Genomic DNA, 24,411 nt, shown 5'->3' with positions numbered 1-24,411 from the left:
GCATATTTAATGCAGGTAAACAATAAAAAGTATAAATGAATAAGGCTTTGGGAAATTATGAATATAAAAGCACTCGTACGCGACAATATATTTCGGGATATTAGAAAATGTAATTTTATTTTGTTAACACGGTATATATCAGAAATACTTAAAAATGATTTTTCGTCGACAGCGTAAGCAATCACAGTAATCAAAAATTTATAAAAACCTAAAAGAAAATTATTTTTTATTTTTTATATGTTGTATTAGGAAAAATGAATTCAAAGTTTTAGGGATTTCCTTAAAAAGTATCCATTAACAAATGGACAAGGACTTACCCGAAATCGCTTCCAAAATCACTTGTTCTTAGACAGGGTACGCTGCTTCTCCGCGTGCTCCACCACCTGCTCGTCCACGAAGAGGCCCTTCCTCCGACGGACACTGTCCATGTAGAGCTTGGCCCGGTTGGCGGAGTCCGCCTTCTCGCCGAAGTGCATCAGCTCCTCCTCGGTTGTGGGCAGCCAGAAGGGATCGATATCAATCACCTGTAAGCAGACGCAGGGTGTAAATTCCGGGAAATCATTTAGGCACTTGAGACGGGACAAAGGAACGAGGCGTCGCTGTGTCTATGCGCATGCGCCTCGCATTGGGTTGGATTGGATTTGGGTTGGGTTGGGTTTATGGGCTGGGTTTTCTTTTTGGGCCTTTGTCTCATCGGCAGGGAAAGCGAGCATTTTCACATCTTCATTGTGCGGGCTCGAGAGGCTGTGACAAAAGACTCGCCGCTTAATGACTTTCAAAGGACGCAGGGACACACATTGCACGTTACGTGATAAGGCAGGCTCGCCAGGATACGCAGAACCGGAGAACGGGGCATTTCCTCAATGGCGTGAAGAGCGTTCCCTGCGCTTGATTGATGATTGCCTCCTGCGAGGCGAACCACTTGAGAATCTCTGGTGTGAGATCTGCATTGTTTTGTTTTCCTTTTTTTTTCTAGCAAGGACTCGAGACCCAGCGGGCGGGTGTCGAGCTGTTCGCTGGAAAAACTCAGCTCTCCCACTCGAGCATTTCGGCTAACACATTATGAAGCCCCTCATCAATGACCGAACTTGCTCGAAAACTGATTGAGATGCTGAGGCGTTGGCCTTTTGTCATGAATAAAAACTTTTCTTTCCACAGCGAAAAATATCATAAGTTGTAATATTGTGGGTTTAAATAACAAAGAAGAAAAATCGGTATATTCTCACCGGAGTCTCTAATCATAGCTCTGCTACCATTTTATTTATTAAAAAATTAACAAAAGATAGTTAAATATCAGAGCTTCTCAAATAAGCTAAACCTTTTTTGTTAAACCTGTCAGACTTGGCTTAAAACAGGAGAAAATTATTGAGTTCAGTCCCTGTCTGAGCAGAGACACTATAATAAATATGAATGGGCCTGCACAGTTGAACTGTCATTATGATGCTTTTTTCCCAGTGCGTATTCTGGGCCATCTGTTCGCACTACGCTAAACTGCGGGCCCTCGAACATCTTTGCAATCCCATGTAGATCATTATCGGGCACAAAGTTTCGCTTGTTTAACAACAGCCAACAACGCCAAGTGGGCAAGGGATCGAAGGGAACAATGGTAGCTGGGGCCCGGGCACGGGCACTATAGGGAGCCAAGCAGTAGTCCTCGACAAGGTAAGGCAATCCCAGTTGGCAATCGCAGTCCGCAGTTCCCAGTTCGCAATCCCTGTCGCAACACAACAGAAACGCAAAAGCGAGGCTGCCATCCTTTGCAAAATGGTTCTGCGCATGCGCAGCAGCATCCCATCTTTCCATCGGTCCCCATCCCCATTCCCATTCCCCTGCCCATTGGCAACATTCCCACTCCAAATCTCGGGCAGAAAACGAAGGAGACCCTGTGGCAGCTGAAGTGCTCCAGAAGTGCGCAGAACTTGCGTCTGAGCCGGGCCAGACAAATGAGCAGCCAGCCACCAGCAGGCAGATGAGTGCACTGACAAAAATCCAGGTGTTCCAGAATGAATATTTGATTAGGAATGGATTTTCTATATTTAATATCTCCTATATATAAATCAAAGAAAAAAACATACAATTAACCATTAACCTGACAGATTACCAAATATTCTTATACTTAAAAATGTGATGGGAAATTATCAGAAAATATTAAAACTTTACTTGCTTAAAGACCATGTGTTAGACATTTTTTAGGAAATCCATAGATGAATGTTACAAAATTATAGCTTAATTATAATTAAGAATTTGGTCTTAAACATTTCTGGACTTTTTCTTGTTTAATTTATCTTCTCTGCATCTGACTGCAAATCTCATATTAATTGTACAGGAAAAAAAACACTTAAAAGATTTTGATTTCGAATTCTTGATGTTCATCTTTTTGCCAGTGTCCTGCTTGGAAAAAGAACGCACTTTAAACAACCGAAGAAGGTGGTTATCCACACGATGGCAGCACCACGCTCCAGATTACAGGCGAGCTAAAGGCTCTTTCCCCCCTAATCACCCACTCCCGGTCTCCACCTCCACAACCACCATTCTTCCATCTTGAGGTTGAAATATTAAGAAAAATATTTAAGAAGCCGCGAAAACCAAAACAAAAATTTAAAACCAAACGACGTGACATCAACACACACACTTGGTATGGCACTATATTATATGGTATATCTCTCTGTATCTCCAACTCTCTTTGCACACACGTGTTTTTTGTATCTATGTGTGCTTATGAGTGGTGTGTGTGAGTGAGTGTGTTTACCTGTCCGACCGCGCGCGGTTTGTATGCAGGTAATTTACGCGGCAGCTACCGAAATACGCTGCCGTCCGTCGGTCCGCTTGTCCATTTGTCCGTTTGTCCGCCGTCTGTCCGCGTCCGCGTCCGCAACCAAGACGAAGTTGAGATTATTATCGCGCGCCAGAAACAGGCTGAAAGACTGTGAAAGAGACCGGGCCCAGAGAATATAACTCGATTCGAGTCGAGTTGATTCGAGAGACTTGGGGGCCTGGGTCTGTAAAAGTCTTCAGCGATCGGACAACGGACAGCGGACGGCGGCCTACGATGAGCGTCATTTTGACAGCCAGCGAGCGGACAATGCAAACCACGTTCCACTTAAGAGCAACAACAACAACGAAAGCAACAACAATCCTTTGGCCACTTGGATAAACACTTGCCTTGGCATGGATATATCCTTACACGGAAAAAAACAAGAAGTGTCTCTTGTTCTGTTTGATAGATTTTTATTTAATTTTGTTAAAACAAGTTTACCAGCATTTAAATTAAAAAACGGAAAAAATAACATAAGTTAATATATTTTTTTTTGAAATTTAATAAAGGTTTACACAAATTCAAATAATGGTTGAAAATTTTTTATGATTTAATTAAGAAGATAATGCATTTGAAAAACTAAGTTAATGAAAGAATAGAAGGTTGTTTTTGAATTAATAATTAACTTTTTGTAGTGCCAAAGGTTAAAATCAATAAAAAGTATAGAATTTATATTAGTTTCTAAGATCAATCTCTAAAATGAGTTTCCTTATCAATAAATTCGATCCAAAAAGATTACAGTTTGATTAAGATGATTTCGAATTCTTCGTTAACTTGGTTAATAACTTTCGACCAGTGTATTTGTATGTGTGTGTTTATTCGCACCGGGCAGACTTTAGGGCACTGCCATGCTCTCCCCGCCCTCGGGGCGAACCGCACCCCCTCTCCTACGCCCTGACCCCCGCCCCCGCCTCCACCTCCACCTCAAACCCTGCCCCACCTTCTGCCCCCAAACCCCACTTCCATCGACTGTCTCCACTGTAGACTTTCCCTTTGGTGGGGGGCAGACTGTGGCAGGTATACAAAACGAGTTATCAGATTATTTGTTATTTGTCTTGGTTCTTTGCTCACAGTTTGTTGTGGCCGTGGCTGTTATGCTTTTGAAGTAGTTCCAGAGTTACAGAACTGAGGTCTTGCATGCAAAGCGCGACAAGCAGCAGGAACAACAGCAACAACAACCAGAACCCAATCATATGCAACACTCCGGACCAGAAGAAAACACGGAGCAGAGCAGTCCGAAAGTAAGACCAGTAGCCAAAGTTGTTATGTTTTGTTGTTGTTGTTGTTTTTTTTTTTTTTTTGTTTTTTCGGTAGGCTGCAGGTCTTGACCCTCTTCCTGCCCCGTCCCCCGTCTCGGGCACACACACACACACGTAATCATAATAACAATCTTCGGGTTCATCAAGTGGCCCGAAGAGATGAGAAGTGCAGCAGCCAGCGTGGAGGTGGGGAAAAACAAAAGGAAGCACAAAATTAAATAATAACAAAAGCGCGCAAGACAGTAGCCACCCGACTAACAGATATTTGTCCGCTATACAGTGTGGCTCATTTCTAAAAGGCAACAGTAAGTGTGATTGTTTAAATTTTAACGTATACGACTTCGCTTAAAAAAATGGTTATACCGATCAATCTTCTGGCTACTGCCAAATACTGATGGAATCACCGACTTTTTATTTAAAAACTTTTTTAATTTTAACACGAAACTATAAGATAACTATGCATTTAAATAAAAAGTACTGTTGCTTTGTCAATTTTAAAGAACGTTTTTTAAAAGGCTTAAAAAATTTAATCAATTTTTTCTGTTTAAACTAAAAATAAGAAACTTTTTCTAGATAATCAGACAATACTGAAAAGCTTAAAAAATTGTACTTAACATTTTATTTATATCAGGATGATACGACCAGCCTGTGTTACATATAAACAAATAGAAACTTTCAAATTTATTAAATCAAACATGTATTATTTGTATCAAATGTATTTTATGGGAAATAAAGTCAGATAGTCAGATACTTCAAATGGATGAAACAAAAAAGTTAGAAATAATTCAGCTTCAAGTGGAATATTCCTTTTTTATAACATTTTTAATTAAATCATTTAAATTAAATTTAACTTTATTAACAGCCTCTTAATGTCTTAAATTTAACGCACTGTAGCCAACATTCTTGAGCTCCTGTCTGCCGTCTTAACGCTGCTTCACGAAGTGAAAGAGCAGCAGGAATAACAAGAAAAAATTATGATATATGAAAACTGAAAATTAGTTTTTGTTGTCTTCGGTTTCTGTTTCAGCTTGCAGCTCGTCTGCCAGCTTCCACGTTAGAAGGTCATCAGCGGAGATGATTTCTTGCGACTGCTGATCCGGCGATGCAGATGCTTAACGAACTTATTGTAGGCCATGATGCGGCAAGAAATGTAAATGGCTTTTTGGGAACACGGTTTCCCCCGACCAAACCCACCTATGGACCCTTTTTCTGTTTTTTTTTTTTCCCCCAACCAGGAGTTGGCCACTTGAGTGAAGTTGACGCCTTCGTTGTTATTATGGGCACGTGACAACTGCGCCCACGGCCGAGAGCCCGGCCCACTCACCTGGCAGGTAGGGTTAACAAAAGGGGAGGGAGCGGTTGGGTGCAGGGGGCGGGCGGGGCGGTGAGGCCACTGGCCAACACATGTGGGCGTGGACAAAGTGCTGAAGCCAACCGTTTTAATTGCTCACGCAAAAGGTAAGCTAAAATCCTAATTGTTTTCACTTTACCTTCGCCCAGCGTAATGATCGAAATTTTAATCGAGTATCTATTAGATACTTTTTCCACTTTTTAGCATTATTTCTACTATTTAACGTAAATTTTGCATGTTAAAGTTTGTCGTAAATTCGTAATGCACAAATGTCTTATATAATCATAAAAAGTTATAAAAAGTTATTTATTTCAAATAATTAAAGTTTTCATTTCTTAAATGCCAAACAAAGTGTTGGAGCTATGAAACCTGCATAGGCTAAGAATCTTTTTTCCTGTGCAATGCGACTCCCCTCCCATTTCCCGCCCCTTTTCCACTTTTCCTGCTGTCTGTTGGAAATGCGTAAGAAATTACTCGAAGCAACGGCAACAACATCTCCGTCGCCGGCAAAACTTGAGCTGAGAAATAGAAAATCGCCGGAAGTCATTATACAAAAACTTGTTGTTATCGATTGGTTGGGCGATATGACCAACACTAGCATAAAAACACACCTATAAAGATACTAATACCAACACAGAATGCACGCACATTGAAAATATTTTATGTTCAGGCGACAAAAACCATTTAATTCGATTAAGATGGTTGGGTACAAGATAGAATTATGGAGTCATTAAGATTTATACAAAAATTTGCTTTTTTCAAACAATTTTCTATATAAATAATATTAATTGTTCAAAATTTATTTTAAAATTTGAAAAACAAATTAACTTTAAACTTTGCTGCCTAATCCACACTTTTGTGGGATGTGCAACTTTATTAATTTTTGGTTGAGCTTAGCTCATCCGCTGATCTTGTCCCATCCGTTTTTAGCCAAGAGCATAAAACCGAAGGGAAAAAATCATCAACGTGACTGTTTATTGTGGCCCACGACAAGGTCAGAGTGCGATGGAGAAAGGAGAAGACTGGAGAGAGGAAGTCTGGTTTGGGGCTTTGGGTTACCTCGAATGGCACACAGCTGCAGCTTCAAATGGACCATATAGCTTTCAGTCCAACTGTTGCTGTTGCCATGTTGCTGATGTTGCTGCCGCTGATGTTGCTGTTGCCATGTTGCCACTGCTGCTGCTGCTGCTGTGGTTTAGCTTATACGACTTCAACAGAAGGTAACAGAAGGCTCAGAACGGCGTAAGCTGAGATTTTTATTGACCACAGACAGGCAGCGATAGTCTCGGGAAAAAGGAGCTGCAGATTGGGGGCAGGAATTGGGGGAGTACAGTGAGGCACGCACATGGCATATGGTCGGTCTGGCGCTGGTGCCCCAGCAGCAGCAACAGCTGCTCCAGCAATCTCTGCCAGATACAGTTGTACTTCTATAACTTAAGCCACTATTTAAGGTTAAAAAGCTTCCATCGGTCTGTATTTATTCTACGACAGATGTTATACTCGTACGTAAATCTATAAAAATGGGTGACATTTTTTCTTATAATAAAATAAGTTGAATTTGTATCTTTTTTCGACCAATCTATATGGTTGTTTATATAAGATTTGCAACTTACTAAACAAAAGTAGCGAAAATCATTCTGTAAACGTGTCAAAAGGCAATAAATGTCTATATTACTCATAAAAAGTTGTTAAGCTTGAAAATCTCGTTCGGAGAACAATATAAGTCACAGAAAAGATATTGCGCTTCAAGATTTAATAAAGAAAAAGATCAGTAATTGTTGTTTAGTCATCTAAGGACTCTTGAAATATTTGTGTTAAAATTCAAATATATACGCTTCTGTCTTACTTTAAAAAAATAAAATATTATTGGAATGTGTTTGCAAATTGTTCGGTTTTTATGTAAACTTTGATATTTTACAACCGAGACCTAAGCAATTTTAAAGTCAGAAAAGATTGTTTTAAAGAGTATTTAATTATTGCAATAGCTGCAAGTTTGTATAAACTTTGGCTTGCCGCAACTTGCTTTCTTTTTTGTCTAGAATTAACTAAAGAGCAGGCTTTCTAACCAAAGACATTTCTGTACAGAAACCTAATAGATTTGGAAAGTTGAATGTGCCATGTTCTACTGTACGGTACTCACCTCCCAGTGGCTGAACATGAGCTGGGGACAGGCCAGGCCAGATGTCTGCTTTCGCATCTCCTGGGCGAAGTTGAACGACTCGATCACCGGCAGCAGACAGGTGACCGCGAAGTTGCCGCTGCCCTGGGTCAAATCGCCGGAGAGGATTTTGCCGTGCCGCCGGCCAATTACCGCGTACATTTTACCTGCGAATGATAGCACAAGAGATACGTTCTTTGATCAGCTGTTGGTCGTTAGCTAGAAATCGAATTGGAAAAGGAACACGGGAAAAGGGAAAAGGGAAAACAGAAACCTCTACTAACAATGGCCGCCTTTCAGTTGGAGTTCTCGGTTTTGGTTAATGCTCGCAGCATATCGCCTGTTCTTTTTGTTGTTCCTGGCGCGTCTCAAGGTAACTCGTAAACAAATGAAATCTTATCGGGTTTGGCCCATAAAATTGGCGGGCTTTCTGCCGAACCGCGCGCGTTTTTCGCTTGAACTTCCAAGTTGGAGATGGAGATCGTCTCCAGGTCTCTCTCGCACTCTCTTTATGCCTTAACTGTGGGCATTATTAATACTATATACTAATAGCCTCACAAAATTCTTTTAACTAAGCTTTGGTTGAATCCAACAGGTCAACTTATAAGTTACTAATTAGATAGTTTACACCAAAAAATATATTTTAAATGTATTTAAAATCTATAAAGGTGATTTTGATAAGCTGCAAGCCTTTCTTTAAATAGCCAAATTTAATGGATCCTTTAAATCTTTTATACAATTTGTTTAGTAAAAGTTTCTTACATTTTTTAACATTTTTAAAAGAAAACGTTTAAATTAAAGTCTTCTGGTTTTTCCACAAGATTCATGTTTAATTAACATATGATTTTGTACTAAACGTTCTTGTGTGACAATTGTATATGTTACTTTGAAATATAAGAGTTTGAAGCTATGATATTCAAATTAAACATTTGTTTGTTGTTTTTCTTTAACAACTTATTTTCGAATAGGATAACCAATAACAAAATAATAAATAAATAAGTAAGCATTGAAGGGAATTTAAAGCTTCGACTTTAGAAGAAGATATTCCTTTCTTGTTAAACTCTTTTCTGGATTTTTTTTCTGCTGTTCTTTTTTTGGCATGCGCTACGTAAACGAGGCCCAAACATGAAGCTACGGGAGAAGGAGAACGAAGAAGGCCAGGCCGGGAGGAGGCGGAGTCCAAGTCGTTGTGGCTAAGGCAGGAATTAGTTTCCGGTGCCGTAGTAAAGATGACAAAAAAACAACACTGCGGCCGCAAAAACGGCCGAAAGGATGCAACGGAAGCGGCAAAAGCCAAGCGGCTTGGCTGCGAAACGAAACCCCTTCTTTTGTTATTTTGTTATTTTGTTGTATTTTATTTCGTTTTTTAAGCCGAGCACGCGAGCCAGAGACACCTTGCCATCCGCTCGCTCTCACCCATACCCATACCCATACCCACACCCATTCCCATGCCCAGACCCCACACTCCACACCCCTACACATGCATACACCCATACCGCTGCAGATGCATCTCACAGATACTCGCACGCACACAGGCGCAGGGCAGCAATGGATGCTGCAACCACCAGCGGGAAAGGCAGCAGCAACATGTTCATTCATTCATATCCAGACGCGCTCTTTCATGCTCTCTCACGCTCTGCCTCTGCCGCTCGTACACTGAGAAAAAAGAAGTTATAATTTGCTCCAAATATACTCGTAAGTTGTTATTGCCAAATCAATGATTTAAGACACCAATAAATGTTTAAAAAGAAACACATTCTAAACATCGAAATATCTATCTTATATATATTTTTTTTTTAATAAAACAAATACAAAATTTGCATTTTGATATTATGCCCTAAATGAATAACTTTTTATGTTATAGGTTAAAGCCTGTCATAGCCCATTCGTTCGGAAAAATAATATAGTTTATGAAATTTCGCTCAGTGTACAGTCACGCACGCACCGGCAGCGACGCGAGCAGAGGATGTCTCTGCCGGCTTCAGCGTTCGCTCGTTCGCCGTTCGCTGTTCGTTTTTAAATTTTCTGTTTGATCAGTTCGAAAAGCGAGTTGGTCGAGCGAACAACCACATTGCGAGGGCAGCGGATACGAGACGAGAAGCCAGCGGTACTATTTAGTATTATACGTTGCAGGAGCGAAAGACGAGGCCACTGGACAACAGAGACGTGTCGCGGGTGTAACAGAAAACAAAACAACAAACAGAAACTAACGGAGAGCTATGATATCGTAGTGTCTGAAGTATCCAATAATTTCGAGTGACATTCGCCACAAATCAATCGATCGTTCGTTTTGAAACCTGATTTGTAGAGTTCGTTACTGCAAGTGTGTGTGTGCATGTAAGCCATGGGTTCTGGGCGAGCGAGCGAGATAGAGCCAGAACACTGATTCGATTCGAATTCAATTACAAAATTCATTGAGTGTCAATTACAACCGCAAAAACAAACCGCACGCACAAATCTCAGGAGAAGGAGATCCAGCGATCCCAAAGATCCCGAAGATCCCAAAGATCCAGATCCAGATCCAGAACAGAGCCATAAATCATGCCTAAGACATTGATGTTGCTGCCGTGCATGTTGCTGCTGCTGCTGACCGCCGTTGCCGTTGCTGTCGGTGGCACGCGACTCCCGCTGGAGGTGTTCGAGATCACGCCGACAACATCCTCGGCGGACAAGCACAAGAGTCTGCAGTACAGCGTCTACGATGCCAAAGATATTTCAGCCGCAACTGGGGCGACCAGTACGGTGAAGCCCGCTGCAGAGCAACTGACCGTGGTGAGCATGTCCGCGGCGAACGAGGAGAAGGACCTCGCCGAGTCGCGGCGACAGGCGCGACAAATGTTGCAGAAACAGCAGCAACACCGCAGCCTCAACAAGCACGGCGAACGGGATCTGCGCATCCTTTACCAAGTTGGGGTGAGTAACTACTCGTAGATATTTACTGGCTTGGCCAAATTCAATTGATTAGCCTGGCTAATTACTAGTGTGGCTCGTGCAACATGTTTGCATTGATCTGGGCAAAAACAAAAAAAAAAAAACAAAATACAAATAAAACCAACAACTGGCAATGGCAGGTTGCATAATGCAGGCAACAACGTCAGCAGACACCTGTTCAACTGGTTGCCATTTGTAAAATGCCCACGCCAGCAATATCCACAGCATCTACACAGAAAACAATATTAACTGATTAGATATATTTACTCGAAATAAAACTATAATGAAGGGTTTTCTAAGAACGTGAAAGCTCCAGACCTGAGTATCAAAAAAATACGAGACATCTCCCTTTATTTAAAAAACAATCAGCCTGCATATTTCTTTTGGCTTTTATTGTTCTCAATTTAGTATTGATTTCAGCAAAAAGATATTATAATTGTCATTTCGTTCTCTGTACAGCAGGTTTTGCAATGCAACTTTTTTGGGCTGGGTCCGAGTTTTAGTTTGTTGATTTTTTGTTTTGCTCAAGAAACTCTGGCTATATTTAGCAGCCGCCCTATAGCTATTACACTTGACACCCACAAAACCACTATCCATATATCACCACACGCATATGGCACATTTAATTGCAGCGGCAACACTCGCTCTAGATGAAAAATGAAAGTTGTTTGCAGCCGAGAGCTCAACTCAACTGATCTGTCGCATTTGATCAATTAAAGTCGCAATTGCCATAACCAAACGATATGAGCGATACCAAAACCAATTAGCCGGCCGGGTCAAGAGTTCAATGCTGACTGCTCATGACTAAGCCACGGTCCACCAAAAAGTTCTTGGCGTTATCTTTCCCCTTAAATCCATGACAATGCGAATTCTGATCACAGGTCAAGTCGGTTCCATTGTTCCCACTCCCGATCTAGCCATAAATCAAGTGTCCATAGAAATAGGGTGGGTGTGCTATACACATAAATATATCATGTATCGGATATCTATTATGTCAAATGACATATGACAAAAACACGCCCTGAAAATCGAATTCTTGGTTGATGTTGCTAAGAGGCCGAGGCGTGAAATATCAACAGTAATCAAAAGAAAATATGCATTGGCACTGGGCAACAAAAAAGAATTACCCTTAAAATATCATTCAAAATGTTAACTTTTAAAAATAATTTATAGAGAAATTGTTTAAAACATTTGATTGTTTATTAAATACAAATAAATCAAAGCGAAATATTAAACTTCATGGACAAAATCCTTGAACACAATCCTCTTTGAATTCTCCTCCTTTGAGACAAGGGGATATGGTTTGACTTGGTTCATAGATTTTGAAATCCGAATGTCTGCAATAAATTTGGAAGGCATATAAAAAAGCATAACAAAACGGTATCACAACACAACACCTAAAATAGACAAAAACCAAAAAAAAATTCCTGTTGTTTGGAAACTTGCAATAAAAACGCCTTATTGGAGAATAGAACACAACGGAATAGATCCACAAAAGGCAGTGAATGAGCAGCTAGAAAGAGAGGGAAACAGGGGTAGAGAAAGAGATGGTCGTGATAGGAAAGAAAGAGAAGGAGTGCGGAAGGAGGCTGGGAAGGCGGGAGAGGAAAGTTGATGGAGGAAAACAAAAAGTTCCCATGCTTAAAAGCGCTAAACATTCAGTTCCGGTATTTAAAAACGTTTTCAACAACAACGAGTGAGTTGGGGAGAAAAAGAGAAGGCAAGAGAGAGAAGGGAGATGGGGAAGACGTGAATGAAAGAAAATTCATGAATGAAATACGACCACGACGACTACGAGAAGTCGATGATGATGGTCATAATGATGGTGGTACGGTATGGTATGGTGTGGTATAATGGGTGAACTGGTGGTGAGTGAGAGGGGTGATGGGGTGGTGCATGTGAGAGTGGGTGCACTGAGAAAAACCTATAACACATGTTCTATATATATAAAAAATATTATTCAAAAGCAATTTAAACTTCACATTATATTACTTCATCAGTTATATTTATTAGTATGATACAAAATCCTTTACACAGTATACGACAACTATTAAAACGATGTTCAATTATAATTTATGCATTCAATTATAATTTATAACTTGATTAAAAAGTAGTCAAATTCATTGATAAGAAAAATAAAAAAGTTAAGAAGCTGTTCCACAAATATTTTCTCTCACTGTACATGTTTGTGTGAATGAATGAAAACGTAAACGCTGGATGAGCAGAGCAGCCAGCAAATGCTACGTCAGCGACTTCAACTTTTCGCTTGGCTGGGCAAGTCAATCTATGAATGAATGAGTGAATGCCAAAGCGACAGACCGTCCAAATGTATGAATGGAAAAAGCCAACAACAACAACAGCAAAAGCAGAGATCGGGCAATTTGTTGGCCATATACAAACAGATCAGCCACGCATATTTGGCCTAAACAAGTTGATGTGTGTGCGCGTGGCATGGCCAAAAGCCAAAGAGTTTGGTTAAGGTGGAGGGGGAATGGAAATGGAATATCAAAAGAGTCTGCCACAAATTCCAATTGACTGAGAAATGCATAAACAAATCAAGCATAGACTCCGTTTCTGGCTATTTGACCAAGCTAAGTTCTGGTGTTGCAGCCAGGTGTGAAAATGCTTTATAGGCCACAATCCAAACATAGAAACAAGCGAGCCAACTGTGCGTATGCTAAATCCCAAATAATGCAATAAATATTTATGAAAATACATGTCCATATAAATCTAACAATTTTTTGTTTATTTCGACCACTCCTCTGAACGTAATTTATGGAACTTTTATGCTAATCAATACATCCGATATGTTTGAGATGATTTGACAATTTTTAATTTAACAATCTTAAAACAAGTTTTGTCAATCGTTGATCTGCTTTTGGGTAATTTATGCTCATGAGCGTTTTATTTCCCACAAATCATCAATGGATTTAAGCATCCTCTTGATGACAGATAGTTGTGAATGAAATTCTGCGGAGGGAACTATTATTCATTTAATAAAATATCTTCTAATTTATCATTCATTGATCAGCCACAAAACGAGAAAATTCTAAAGAAATTATAGATCAGTTTTAAACGGCCACTTACAATAGCTATATATATACATTTTTTTTTCAAATATGATTTTGAACTGGAAAATTTGTTGTAAAAATTTTAATATTTTATTTTAAACAAAACCATCACATTAATCAAACTCTAGACCTTTCAAAAATTATTTTTTCATAACATTTCGGACTTATCATTTTAATCCCATAATAAATTAAATCGCGTTCCCCTTGATTTCACATATCATGTCTTCATAATTTCAATCTATGCTTTTTTCTCTATGATGGAATTTTTTGTTATGCTAAATATAGAAATTATTCAATGCGATTCAAAGGAAAAAAAAAAAAGTGTAATAATCATAAAAAATACAAACAAATATTGAAAGAGAGTAGACAGCGACGACAACAACAATGGCTACATATCGGTTAAGTGTGTCTGGATGCCGCAGACACAGATAGGCGCGTATATAAAAATATTTGCATAAAAAACAGCCATCAGGCAACAACAGCATACCGCAATTATTCATCTAAAAAAATGCCCAAGTCTACAATCTCGGAGAGCTCCATTGAGAAAAAAGCCCCGTCAACAATAATAACAACAACAACAACCTGAACCAACGGATGCTCGGATACCAAAAAACTAGTTTGCCCACTTTTTTCCCTCGACTTCTTCTTCTCCAATATATATACTTTGTTGTTGGCGCGCGCGCCAAGTTAACTTTTATAGATACAATATATATATATATATATATTCTATATATATATATATATATTTCTATATATATATATATATATATCATCTTATATGAATTAACAAAAAGCTGGTTACTAAGGTCGAAGTCGAAGCATTAAATACTCTAAAGGCAGTGCTTGAATTTGTATACAAAAATGTTCGGTAACTTATAATTTAATCCAATTACTTCCCATCCTTTTTAATCAACAATTTATTATTGTTAATTTAACTTAATAAATAGAATGGGGTTATACTTTAAATGAAATATTAAATATTTATATTAATCAGCTCCAATTGACTTTAACATCGTTTTTTGTTAGATAACCCTTTGAGGAGAATTTGAATAAAAAAAATGAGTACTCTTAAATTGATTTTAATAACGTTAGCATGAGAGTTATCGATTCAATTTAAAGAAACCAACGCAGATAAAATTTTAGAACTTCGTAAGAGTATAAATTTATTTTCCCTCCAACTAAAAACTTCCTGAAGCAGGGAAATAAGAGGAGGACATAGGATTAAGGAAGACATTGAATTGACTGGGAAATTCGCTATCATAATAAATATTCACTTGTCAGCCAAGAAGTCGAGCAAATGTTTCTATCATGTTCAGACCTCCATCCTCTTGATATGTTTGATTAATAAGGTCTTTCATTTGGTTTGCCCCTATTGTTCGGCTGTCTTAGTTTTGTGCCACTTTTCGAACACATTTCTCTGTCCGCTAGTCAGGCGGAAATGTGGCTTGGAACACTTCCGCTTTTGCTGGCCAAGAAGCGAGAGAAAGAGACCTTGTTACAGTTATTGATGGACACGTTCCCATTTCCCAGACACTGGGGGTATCTGGGGGCTTTTTCCGATCGTGTAAGTGTGCTAATTACGTGCCCAAAGCGCAATTTGTTTACAATAATATCAAAACAACAAGGAGAGAAAAAGTAAACCGATGGCGGGGCAAAAAAATAAATTAACTATAAATAAGCAAAGGCCAACAACGAATGCTCGTCTTCGGTTGTTGCTGGATTTCATTCATAAAAACGCACGCAGACGGCGAGTAAACAACAAATTGGAATGGATGGGGTGTTACAAAAGGGGGCAACAGGAAGGCAACGGGGCGTGGCACCGCGAGTTGCTCGTAATTATCAGACAAAACAAGCGAAAAACAGTTGCAAGCGTTTCGCTGGCGTTTTGCGCGCTTTTTTTGCGGAAAAAATATATATATAGACAAAAAAAAAAAAAGAAGCGAAGTGGCAAAGCCTGTTTACTCTTAAAGCCGGGTAACTTTTCATTTAGCTAGCTGGCCATTCATTCATTCATAAAAATCCCCGCAGCAACACCAGCAAACCCAGCAGCAACAGCAAGAAGCCATCGGCATTGTAGTCAAGATTTATTTATTTTGCGGCAAGCGCGTAAAAGGAGACAACAGCACAGCAGTAACATCAGAAGTAGCAGCAGCACAGCACCAGCAGCAGCAACAACAGAAACAGCAGCAACTGCAACAGCAGCAGCAGCAACATGTTTATAGCCCGCCATATAGTCGGCAACATTTTGCGGTTGTCTTATTTCTTTTTGGCCAAGGCAACAATTACAATGGCCAGAAAGCCGCAGCAAAAAAAGCCACAAACAACTATGCCACGTTGTTGCTGAATGAATGAATGAATGAATTAGTTTTTTCCGTTCCGTTGTGGCAGCAACAGCAATAACAACAGCAACAGCAGCAACATCAGCAACATCAGCAGCTGAGACTGATTGTGGTCGGGTATGTGGAGTTGAGGATGTGGATGTGGTTAGTGGATGTCCGTGTGCGTAGACGTTCATTAATTGTGACGATCAACAAGCTACGCAAAAATCAAGCAGCAGCAAAAAGGGGAAGTTGCTGATGTTGTTTGTTGCTGCTTCAGCTGCAATTGGCTGCCCCCAGAGAAACCAGTTTCCCAGTGATACCCTCCACAATCCTTGACAACCGAGAAGAGTATTGCAAATTTATAAGGTGCTTTGATACGACAATCGTCCTTTGCCGAATCTTTAAAAAGTGTTATTTGAATTATAAATTGCCGATCATGTTTTGTACAGGATGTCAGTTTGGACTTACAAAGCCTCACATAAATTAGTTAAAATACTTTTAAAAACTTTTATGGGAAATCTATTTAACAATGCATTTAATTTAATTTAATTCTTAAAAGAAAAAGGTAATTCTTATTTTTTACGTTAAAATTATTTTAGGGTATCTGAACTTCCGCAACGCTTTTTTGAGCTGACATTCTTATAATTTTTCTGCTGTTGTCTGTTGGCTTTTGCCCGCTTCCTTTTGGAATTTCTCCTGTTTTATGAATGAAAATGTTTTTTCTCTGCTTGTTTGCGGTTGGGGCCTGCTTCCGTTAAGGCATATTATAAACATATATATATATATATATAACCAAGCCAAAGTGGTACGGTCAGCCTGCGTGCCTCTGGCGATTTCCCGACTTGCCTATGCTAAATATTATATATATATACAAAATCAACTCGTTTTTGTTTTTGTCGAGGAGTCAGAAGCACACAAATCTTTTTTACTTCCGGCTTCGGATGGCATGAATCTCTCTAAGAGCTCTGAGCCTGAGATATTTCTCTGGAATTCTCTGGACTCAAACTTGGAATCGGAAGACAGTGACCTAACAACTTCCGTGTTACTTCCGCTTCTTTGGCTCCATCTTCCACTTCCGTTTCTAACAATTTTAATTGAATTTTCGTGTAAACACACCGACTTGAGGCAATATATAAGATGGGCAGACTTGACCAGAAACCCAGCGAACTGGGATCAAAACTGAGGCTGAGCCGGCTTACTTCCGCTTACTCCGGCCACATGACGACGCCAGATTGCATAATTCTCTAGTCCAAAAAGAAAAATAAAGAAGAATAACCCAGAATGGGAGTCGGGGGAAAAAAAACAATGTAAAAAGGAAATGTATAGAAAAATCATTAACGCACAGACAAAAGATAACAGAGGGTATGTGCATGGGCATGGGTACGGGGTAGGATATAGCGGAGACTACCTGATGGCCCAGCGCAACACACTTGTGGCAGGCGGCAGGCTGCTGCCATCCATCCGTCTCGTCTAACGGTTGGAAAATCGGAAAATCGGAGAATCTCCGGCCCGGACGTTGATCGTCGTGTGTGCGTCAACGCCCTCATGGGAACCGAAACCCCCGAAAGAATTAATAGGGTCGGGGGAAGGAGACTCAACCAACTGTTGCCGCTGCGCCGGGAAAACTCAGACATCTTCCGTTTGTTGTGTGGAAATTTATGTCATTGATTGTCATTCGGTAAGGCAGTTATTGATAGCACCAGATGATGGCGAAAACACACACAAAAAAAAAAAACACAATGAAGAACAGGTGCAAAAGTCATATTCAGGATTTTGTGAAATTGACGCTGGCATCCTTTAATAAGCAGCAATAGATTGTGCAATTCTAAAACTTTCAAAACTGTATTGAGTACAAAATATACAAGGTTTTCCGAGATGGCTTTGTTTCCCTTTTTATTTTATTTATTATTTAAATTAAATAAATATATATTAAATAAATATTATACATATGGTAACGCCCTTTCTTTTAAAAAACCATTTAAATCTTTGTTAAAGCCCCCTCCAAATTGGCACCACTGCTTTGTGCAATTGAAGACACCTAACTTCCGTTGCGTGGAATGGCATTCCCGGCATTCAGACAGCCACATGAGGCATGACAGCAATGAGGCTAGAAGTAGCTCCAAGAATTCCACTGCGGGGAGTTCCCCCGGGGCAGCATCCCCCTCCCCCCTTGTTGTGTGCGGGGTTAATTTGATTCAATTAAAGAGATGGAATGGGAGAGGGGTTCCCTTTCTCAGGCGGCTTTCATGGAAATCAAAAGTCACAAAAGTTTGTCAATGCTTGCCGCCTCACGTTGCACGTTGTGTCCAGCTGCTGCAAAGCTGAAAATGGGGAGAAATGGGAAGAAATGGGGGAAAAAAGGGAGGGAGGGGCAAAGCTCTTTCATTGTCTTTGGCGCGTTCTCAACTTCCGTTGGCACTGCACTTTGACACATGAGGCTAATTGTTTGAATGCTCGGGGAGCGGTACACGCGTGCTGCTGATGGAGATCGAGCAAATTATAAAGTGTGGCAGCAGCTTGGACCCCCCACCACCTTCTTTGGGGAGCTGTTAAACCGGAAATCCGGTTGCCTTCGCTCCCTCTCGACGCCTTTTCTTGTGTTTGCTTTTTTACTCACTTTTGTGCTTTTTGTTGTTGGACCGGCAAAACTTTTACTACTCTTCCAGCTTCTTTGCCAGCACAGAAACTTTCGTGTTGTTTATAAGTTGAATCTACTCGTGCACGGAAAGAAATATTGTCAAAATTTTGATGTACAAACATTTGTAAAGACAGAAGAACAACATTTTTATACCTTGCAGAGGGTATTATAATTTCAGTCAGAAGTTTGCAACGCAGTGAAGGAGACGTTTCCGACCCTATAAAGTATATATATTCTTGATCAGCATCACTAGGAGAGTCGATCTAGCCATGTCCGTCTGTCCGTCTGTCCGTCTGTCCGTCCGTTTATATGCAAACTAGTCTCTCAGTTTTAAAGCTATCTGCATGAAACTTTCCCAAAAGTTGTCTTTCTATTGCAGGTAGTATATAAGTCGGAACGAGCCGGATCGCACGACTGTAGCATATAGCTCCCATAGGAACAATCGGAAAAATAAATGAAAAAAAATTATAACTTTGCTGTTTTTTAATTTTTTGTTTAGTTCTTCGACATATAGTAATGGTAAAATATTTCCGATTTACGGTTTAAATTTCATCAAAATCGGAACGACTATAGCATATAGCTCCCATAGGAACAATCGGAAAAAATAAATGAAAAAAAATTATAACTTTGCTGTTTTTTTTTTTTTTATAAGTTAAGAAGGTCTTTTAAGGCCAAGTGTAACTTGTTAAATTTTAACCTCCAAAAGGTCAGGTCATCGAGAATTTTTCTGTGTGCACCTATTGTGAGCGGAACCGAGATGAGCTGATGGCATTGGAATGTCGTTGAAGCATGTCTTCTTTGATATGCTGGCCCTCAGTCGCGTGATTTGCTTATCAATATGTAAAACTTTATACGTATAACGGTGATGTCTTTGAAGTGCCATTTCCCGACACAACAAGAAAACAAAACAAAAAACCAAGAGAGAGAGAACAAAAATACACTGAAGGGGAAGAAATCTCAATAAACATGCTCGAATTTCAAAGAATTTCTCACGCTGCTTACTCGACGGACCCCCTTAAAACTCCACTTCTGGCATATCCTGTCAGGGGTGGATTGACAATGGTTTCATGGCTGCCCCGCTTAACTCGAAAAAGAATCTCAGCAATGCCCGAAGCTCCTCCATGAAATATGAATAATCAAAGTGAGAAAATATTTGCTCGTCGAAAAGGGTTAAGGACTTCGGCAGGTGCTACTGATGAAATTGGGTCAAAAATGCGTGGGAAACGGAGCGCTCGGAAATGAGGAAGTTCCGGAAGCGACATTATAAAAAAATCAGGAAGTAAATAAAACTAATAAAGCGAATAAGGAAGGAAGGCAGACGACTTCCGGAGGGGAAGGAGTCGGAGAACGGCACCGAATTGTCATAGAAAACACTGGTTCAATTGAGCAAAAAGGTAAAAGGTCAGGCAACCTGTTCCGGATTCACTTCCGCTTCGGCTATGGCTAATCCCTTTTCAGTATGACAGTGTGTGCACTCACTTATTTACTTCCGTCAGTTGCACTAAATCACTTCCGGACTTCCGGTATGCGCTCTCCAAGAAAAGGACCTCAAGGAATGACCCTAAACAGCTCAGGTAGCAGCAGGTGCAAGCCAAAAAAAAAAAAAACCCAAAAATAATTTGAATAAAAATCAAGAGAAAAGAGGAGGAGATAGAGAGAAAGAAATGAAATTGAAACCAAACAAAGGCAAAAACCATCGACAAAAAAGGGATAACACAACAAAAAAAAACCCAAGGTGCGCGACAGTTCCACTTAAAAAATTGATTGCTTTCGATAATTTCATTGGAAACCTGTTGTTGTTGTCGTCAAGCATCACTAACAATAAAATCGAATGATAGAAGGCATCCCAGCCTCTGGAGTGGCATCCTCGAAAAGCACCCATCAGTTGCTAGTTGTTGGTTTTTATGTTACGACCAGGACACAACACAATGCATAAGATTTTATTGGCCCCGGTGACTTGGGCAAACAACAACAGCAGAGCCGAACTTTTGGGACTCTCTGTTTGGAGAATTCAATTAATGAAATGTATTTGTTGGCGAACAAACAAACACATCAACGATATCCTCATGTTCGGCCTGGCTTTAGTCGTTGTAGTTATGTTAATCAAGTTGCCAAGATTGTGTTGACACAAGCGGCGGCTATTATTGTAGGGTTCGACGATAGAATGTTGCCTTTATGGTTTGTTTATCATATGGTAATTTGGCAAATAATCAAAGGGCACATCAAGAGGATAATAATAGACTTTCATGGCAAAAAATCAACCTATAAAGATGGTGCGAAAATATTTTCAAAACTTTAAGGCCATGCTAAAAAAGTTTTTTTAATATATATTATATGTGTGAAGGTTTTTTTTTGCTCAACATTTTATCTTGGTTTTTGTTGAAGCAAAATAATATCTAATATTGTTACAATAATTTTTTTGTTCTTTTTTTGTATTAGGACTCTGAGGAGGATTTGCCCATCTGTGCACCGAATGCTGTTTGCTCTAAAATTGATCTGTACGAAATCCCCTGGATCGAGCGTCAATGTCGCTGTCCTGAGTCGAATCGTATGCCCAACAACGTGATCATCCATCATCACAGTCATCCGTCGGTATCTGCGGATACCCTGAAGTACAGAAATTACTACGAAAGGGAAAAAATGATGCAGCACAAGCGAATGCTTTTGGGTGAATACCAGGACAAGAAGTTCGAAAGTCTGCACATGAAGAAGCTAATGCAGAAGTTGGGCGCCGTCTACGAAGATGATTTGGATCACCTGGATCAGTCTCCGGACTATAATGATGCCCTGCCCTATGCGGAAGTGCAGGATAATGAATTCCCCCGGGGATCGGCGCACATGAGGCACTCTGGACACCGGGGCTTAAAGGAGTCGCCACCTTCTTTTATTGGCGGCTGTCCAAGTAGTTTGGGTGTGGAAGATGGCCACACCATTGCGGATAAGACTAGGCACTATAAGATGTGCCAGCCGGTGCATAAGTTACCAGTTTGCAAGTAAGTAAATTAAATCATATCCCTGGGTGTGCTTTTAAGTTTTTTTCAAATTATTAAATCCAACTATAAAACTCACAGTATGTTATTAATGAGTCAGTTACAAATATGGTACTGTAAGTGTTTTACTGAAAGAACGCTTAAAAATCATCAAAGAACATAACATTTTTTCAAAGGAAACTTGTTTTGTAATATTTAAAATTTCTATAATTATTAAAAATCGAAACAATTATTGCACACATTAAGTTATACTTCTATAGCTAGTTCTTAAACATTTTAAATTTTGTTTGAATTGTTATCTAATTGAAATGTTTTTCGTTTTTTGCAGACACTTCCGTGACTACACTTGGACTTTGACAACGGCAGCCGAGTTAAATGTGACAGAGCAGATAGTTCACTGTCGGTGTCCCCGGAATTCGGTGACCTATCTGACCAAGAGGGAACCCATTGGCGATGGCAGTCCAGGCTACAGATATCTGTTCGCCTGTTCTCCCCTGACGGTGCGTCTTTACCTTTTTTACCCTTAAAACTTGACAATAATGTTTGTATTATTTTGTGCAGCGCCTTCGCTGTCAGCGAAAGCAGCCGTGCAAGCTGTTCACGGTGCGAAAGCGTCAAGAGTTCCTCGACGAGGTCAACATTAACTCCCTGTGCCAGTGCCCCAAAGGACACCGCTGTCCCAGCCATCACACGCAGTCCGGCGTGATAGCCGGCGAGAGTTTCCTGGAGGACAATATACAGACATACTCCGGGTACTGCATGGCCAACGATTGAGGTCATCACCAAGGGATCATTCCACACACATAAAAAACACTTTGTAAAGGAGGATAGATTGAGCGGAGGAGCAGCTACTACATAGATATCGACTGAGCCAATTGAGTCTCGCCAAGTTACCAACTAATGAGAAAGGAAAAACGAACAAATACAAGCTTAACTTAAAATGCACTTCCACACAAACCATTTTAAAGTTTTGATAGAGCGTGTTTCTTTTGCTACCAAATTTTGGTCATAAAACGTATGATATAAATATTTAATTAGTTTTAAGAATCGATATGTGCGCAGTTTGTTATACAAATAATTTGTAAAGAATATTTATGAAAACAAGAGCAAAACCTGCAACGAAGGAGGGCATACCTTCCAACATGTAATATAGCAACAAACTATACTCGTAATCTAACCCGCATAAAATGTATATATTTTGATATGTATAACTAAAACAGTTTCAGTTATAATTTAAACGGAAAATACGTAGAGCAACGCAGCAAACGTCAAAGAGCAGGATGTGCCAAATGTGCAGATGGGGTGCAGTTAGTTAACGTAAGGATATATCATTGAATAATTCATAGCGAGGGCAGTTCGAAACTGTGGCAACTCTGGCAGCTGTTTAGTGCAATTTTTTTGACGTCTTCAGAGCTATTTCCCTTCAAATTCAGCAATGAGCTTGCAAGGAAATTATAATTAATATAAGAAATTGCGCAAAGGCATTTCACTCCATGTAAACGTATATTAACCACCATGACTCCTCCTCTTTCCTCTAACTATGCATATGTAAATCGATTTAAGCTACAAGGTTTTGTTTTTATAAAAACGAGCAACGAAATTGAGAGATGTTTGGGTTTAAACATTTTGTAAAAAGGCAAAAATAAATTTTTATTTATGAAAAAACTTGTTAATTGTTTTTATTTTAAACTAAATTTAAAGGTGAGTATCTGATTTAGATATAATGAAAGTTACTAGAACTAGAATACCCTTGAAAGTAGGCTTTATGAATATTATCAATTACCAACACAAACACTTATTAAATCTCGTTTTATTCACATACTTTTTGAGGCAACAAATTTATTGCATACTTCTCGGCTTGTGTATAATAAAATTTTACAATGTATGTACGTTTGAAAAGGAAAGTAATGTAAAATCAAATGTATCCAATTTACAATCACAACAGTATTTGTAAACTTATTATTAATTAATTTGAAGTTTACTTAAATTTAAAACCAAGAAAGCAGCTAAGCCCAAGGGATGTAAAATAAATTATGAAAGAGCTGCCACCTTAGCAACGAAAAATCCTCAAGCAACACATCAATCAGCAAAACGAATGAAACCAATTATAACGCCATAAAAAACATTTCATGCTAATAACCGACAATTACTGCCTTAGTTCTTGACCAAATTGCCATATGCTTTATGCCTCCATAAAAATTTTTCAACCGAAGAAGTGCTTCCTCTCTAAACTCTGCTCAAGCAAAAACAATTAAAACTAAGGCAAAAGTAACCGTAGAAGCCAAAGCCAAAGCTTAAGCAGCTGAAAATGCAAATCATTGAAGCAATGTTGATTAGAAAGCAGCTGGCGGCGCCTGAAGAAGAAGTCAAGACCCGTCATATAATTAAATAAATACCTCAACCTCAAGATGCTGGAGAGGTTGGTCCACGCTGCCTTGCCACAAATTCAATTACTGGCAATCCATAAAAACAAAGCAACAAAAAATTATGAAGAATTATGTTTTGCTTAAAAAAACATTATGTTTTCCACCGAAAGAAAGAGGTGTAAAAATACATCACAAAAAGATGAGTACTTTTTTATAGTCTCAACCGGAAGAAGTGGAAGCATGGGAGACTTATCCCATCGAGTCCATGAGGGTTCAGCGAATGTATTAAGCCGATTTATATTAACCACACAAGATCCTCAAAATCGTTTAGTGTGCCAACTAATTAGCAAAGATCTCAGAAAAATCCCCAGTGAAAAGAAGCCGCCACAGCAAGCGCATAGCCACATGAAAACAGACAGAATGAGCACAGCTAGAAGACAGTTTATAGCATTAGCCCCTTAACACGACCCAGCGAAGAATGAACAACCAACCAAAGTCCCACAGACACTTA

The 24,411-nt window shown here is 39.5% G+C and overlaps 2 protein-coding genes across 3 annotated transcripts in view; one reads left to right on the top strand and one right to left on the bottom strand.

Moving 5' to 3' along the window:
* The window catches only part of LOC128257743 (elongation factor-like GTPase 1), a 78,257-nt gene that overhangs the window by 4,549 nt on the left and 49,297 nt on the right, over positions 1-24,411 (bottom strand). Inside the window, exons 4-6 of one of the 2 annotated variants that reach the window (XM_052988924.1) lie at positions 7,566-7,750; positions 318-524; positions 15-208 (exon numbers count right to left, since the gene is read on the bottom strand). In XM_052988924.1, coding sequence (XP_052844884.1) covers positions 336-524; positions 7,566-7,750 — 374 coding nt within the window. In that variant the 3' untranslated portion in view covers positions 15-208; positions 318-335. Of the gene's footprint in view, positions 1-14; positions 209-317; positions 525-7,565; positions 7,751-24,411 lie in introns of those variants that run through there. The other variant, XM_052988925.1, reaches the window with a different exon arrangement.
* On the top strand, positions 9,629-23,195 carry LOC128257753 (protein giant-lens). The gene is made up of 4 exons (XM_052988939.1): positions 9,629-10,496; positions 20,984-21,537; positions 21,863-22,034; positions 22,096-23,195. Exons 1-4 carry the CDS (start codon positions 10,125-10,127, stop codon positions 22,306-22,308), a joined length of 1,311 nt encoding a protein of 436 aa, XP_052844899.1. The 5' UTR covers positions 9,629-10,124; the 3' UTR covers positions 22,309-23,195.

Source organism: Drosophila gunungcola, assembly GCF_025200985.1.
Source record: "Drosophila gunungcola strain Sukarami chromosome 3L unlocalized genomic scaffold, Dgunungcola_SK_2 000002F, whole genome shotgun sequence".
NCBI lineage: Eukaryota > Metazoa > Arthropoda > Insecta > Diptera > Drosophilidae > Drosophila > Drosophila gunungcola.
This window is presented reverse-complemented; position numbering and strand designations above follow the sequence as displayed.

Excerpts from the sequence above, each read along its gene's own strand:
- LOC128257753 (XM_052988939.1), top strand. The coding sequence starts at position 10,125 with ATGCCTAAGACATTGATGTTGCTGCCGTGCATGTTGCTGCTGCTGCTG. Across the intron at positions 21,538-21,862 it reads CATAAGTTACCAGTTTGCAA|ACACTTCCGTGACTACACTT; the intron begins GTAAGTAAATTA and ends CGTTTTTTGCAG. Across the intron at positions 22,035-22,095 it reads TCGCCTGTTCTCCCCTGACG|CGCCTTCGCTGTCAGCGAAA; the intron begins GTGCGTCTTTAC and ends TATTTTGTGCAG.